At 49.8% G+C, this 3662-nt stretch overlaps 1 protein-coding gene across 1 annotated transcript in view; it reads right to left on the bottom strand.

Annotated features, from left to right (window-relative positions):
* LOC126569804 (uncharacterized) overlaps nucleotides 1-754 on the bottom strand; it is a 3810-nt gene extending 3056 nt beyond the window's left edge. Inside the window, exons 1-2 of the mRNA XM_050227163.1 lie at nucleotides 359-754; nucleotides 192-287 (exon numbers count right to left, since the gene is read on the bottom strand). Of these exons, the coding sequence (XP_050083120.1) occupies nucleotides 192-287; nucleotides 359-698 (436 nt within the window). The 5' untranslated portion in view covers nucleotides 699-754. The remainder of the gene's footprint in view (nucleotides 1-191; nucleotides 288-358) is intronic.
* Between the last annotated feature and the right edge of the window lie 2908 nt (nucleotides 755-3662).

Raw genomic sequence — 3662 nt, 5'->3', positions numbered from 1 at the left:
CCCTATCAGCACCGCTACAGCAGAATCGACACGCCAGGGGCTGATTTCCTGTGCCATTGAATACGGAAGGCGATTCAGATATCTTCGTAGTGGAAGTTTTATAGTTGCCGGATTTGGTGCGGATGCTTCGAGCGGCGATATGTGCGGAATTGAGCTGCGATACGTTGCTTTGGAATCGCCACGGATCTTACCATTAGCCTTGCGTTTGTCTCTTGCCGCTCCGCTCTTGCCGGAACGTTTTCCATCCGCATCGGAATCGGAAGAAATCTCATCCAGCGAAATGTGTTCTGCAATAAATTAAACGAGGGGTCATAAAAACATTCTGTGGTTCGGCATCCAGGTAGTGACGGTGGCGAACCTTCGATCTTTTCTAGGTCCGAATTCTCCGAGTCGGATTCTGTGTCCGTGGGACACTTGGTGTTGTTGATGATGGAGCGCAAGCGCTTCGTCGAGATTCCCAGTAGTTCATCCAGGCATCGTTCCTTGATGATATCGTTTGACTTTCCTTCCAGAAAATCCGGCAGCAGATAGTTGATTTCTTTCGGCTTCACACACGAAAACACCTGCCGGATTAGCTCCAGCCGGTCGTCAATATATTCGCCCAGCGGCTTCAACTCCTCCGGTTCCTGTTTGATGTTGGTGCCCGCCGGTTTCACCTCACTTTTATCTTTTTTCACTTTCTTCTTTTGGATAGGCATATTTTAATTCTAAACGATTACAGAAACGATTTTCACTAAACAATTCCTGCCGCAAATCGTTGTTTGGGGAAAACAGTTAACAGCTTGTGCCACATGAAGCGTAGAACCTTGCGTATAGCGCGTTTTTTACGCAAAATCGTACGGCCTGTCAAAATTGGTTTGTATCACATTAAAATGTATAAAAGTGTTCACACGCAAAAAACGCACCAATGGTAAAAACGCAGACACCTCTATCGAATTGCATACATTTTAGGGGTTAAATATTTTTATTATCTGGAATAGGGAGGGGGTAGAAGGGATGTATGTAATAGTTCCTGTTCCTTCGCCCTACCCCCTCTCAAAATAATTTTAAGTTTCTGCCACATTTAATGGGTTATTTACCCATTTAAATTTCTAAGGGCTCTCCAGGCCTAAAAGGCTGAATACTCAGAGAATCTAAAACAAAACCAGGAGGACATAATATTACTAAACAGTAGCTCAATATAAGGGAATTCTGTTTATGTGTCCAACATGTTTTTACAAATCTAATCTCTCTCTAATCTTTGTTATAAAACCAAGATAGTACTCTGCTTGAAGCAGCTTCAAATGAGAGCGTAAAGATGAGGAGTGTCATCAGTTAGTTATTGGGAAACGGCGCAGATGCAGACGACGTCAATGCCTTTCTTTGCCCTCTTAGAGATCGCCCTGGACTCATGATGCAACGATACACGTGATTTAATTTAGTTCTATTTTAAAATGATTCCTACATAATTCTCCAACAAATAGTCAGCAAATAGTGTAATGTCCCACTGGCGTCGTGGTGGTTCCCAGATGCGCGATCCGTTACAAAGTCCTCCTGGGGTGGCTGCATTCGCAAATCCCTTTACCGCCGTATGATTAAAACGTCCATCGTTGTTTCGCGGGCGTTAATTGGAACGGAATCATGGCTCCTGGCCCCTCGGGCACTTTTCAACAATCATCAGTCCCTCAGCTCACGATAAACCCCTCCACACGCACCGGATGGCCGGAGAAGACTTTGTTACAGCACACCCAGACCGACCGGGACGGGTATCAACCGAGGCGATGCGACCTTTTCTCGATGTGCGGCCACCACCACGAATTCTTCACCGGTCGCAACACCGGAAGGTGTCAAAACGTGCACAACAGCAGCATCTCGCAGTGGGATGAGCGGGTTAAACGGAGGCCCTAATAGTTATCGCAGGGCCCAGTCGCAAATCCACGCAAAGCTGCGTGCCGGCGAACTGCGAAAATGCCCCGAATGCAAATTATAGTAATCATCATCATCATCATCATCATCATCTGGGCCACATTCTTGGGATGCATTGCATGCTGGCTGTGTCAGGATGTCAAGATTTGAGGTGTGAGTGTGTCGTTCTGCGGACGTTTGCCTGTTGCTAATTAAATGATATCAGCTTTCACGCCGTGCTGTAACTCTTCGGCCTTCCTCCGAGCTTCCAGTTGGTTGACTTTTCTTCACGCGCGAAGGGTTGTCCCCTCCACCCCAGCATTCCCACTCGCGCTCGCGCTCACTCCCGACAAGATCCTCCAGAACTCACGCGCAGAACTCCCGCGCGGGACCGACCGCGGCCAGGAGAGGTGAACGTACTCGCCGGGAATGGCCAAGCTGTAGCGAGAGTGTTTTGACATCGAACGAAAGCTGACAGCTTTATTAGAGCGTCTTGCCGTTTGGAGAATGCTGCTCCGGATGCGGTGCTGCGGGCAAGATTCTATCGGAACCGTTCTGATCGACGGACCCTGGGACTGCATCAGCTAACCTGGGATGTGTTCCGATCGTGTGGCGTAGATATTAGATCGTTTAATCAACAGTGACATGTGATCTCTCCCTCGTTCTCTCTCTCTCTCTCTCTCCCGGTATCTGCCTCTTGGTCTTGCCCTTTTTAAGAACTTTACACGAGAACACGATCGCCGTCGCGGTTCTGCAGACGAATTTGTGGCGGAATGGCGCCGATCGGTATAAAAATGGTCTCGTTACACAGAACAGATAATACAGTTGTCAGCCCTGAAGGAATGTGTGAAATGATCGTCGTAGAATATGAAATATCCCATGAAAGTTGATCAAAGTGAGTCACTTGGGACACCGGCAGAAGCAGAAGATAGCGCACCATTACGGTCCATCACGTTTCCGGCCGCGAGAAAGCAAAAACCGAGGAGCAAACCCATTCGCTAGCACCGCAACTGCAGCATTCCTGCAGAATGACATAATTGAATGGCGCTCTCCATCAATTAGCAATCAACCGGCCGGCGTGGCCGGTGGGATCGAGATTTGTAATCACACAACGACACTGGCACTTCGACAAAACTCAAGTGAGGAACAGAGAAAACACCAGGATAACCTATCGGGGCGGATGAGATCGCACACGTTCCGGCGTGCAATCTTTGGCATCTTGGGAGGGAAAAAGGAGGGGCGGACACGGAGCCCCCCGCCCCGGACACTCATCATCATCGGCGATCAGCCGATGAGCACACGCAAAGAGCTGCGCCGCGGCATCCATTTCAATCGCTTTGTCCCCCCAGCGATCGCGTCGCCAGGATCAAGCGGGGGGGGGGGGGGGGGGGGGGGGGGAGGGGCGAAGGATGGGCGAGAGTAATTAATTTTTTTCGCTTTCGCTAACCGTGAACTTGGGGAGGGATGGCCACCGGGGGCCCGCCGGGCGTTCGGCCATTGCACTGTTGAGGGCGTTCGGCAGGCAGTCCAAGGTTGGAGAGGTAGGAAAATTCTCTGCTTGTTTTTTTGTCCGCGTCTTTGACCGAGGCACACGATTCTATTTGCTGATTTCTGCCGTAGTGGTCTCGGTCCGGTCCGGTCTGGTCTGGTCCGGCTGGCAATCAACGACGACGATGGTGGTGACGTTAATTCAAAAAATTAAAAACCAACCCCCGATTCTCGGCTTTACCACCGCACAGAAGATGTGTCTAATCGTGCGGTGTGCCAACGTGGGGCGA

The sequence above is a fragment of the Anopheles aquasalis genome, chromosome 2, assembly GCF_943734665.1.
Source record: "Anopheles aquasalis chromosome 2, idAnoAquaMG_Q_19, whole genome shotgun sequence".
Lineage (NCBI taxonomy): Eukaryota > Metazoa > Arthropoda > Insecta > Diptera > Culicidae > Anopheles > Anopheles aquasalis.
This window is presented reverse-complemented; position numbering and strand designations above follow the sequence as displayed.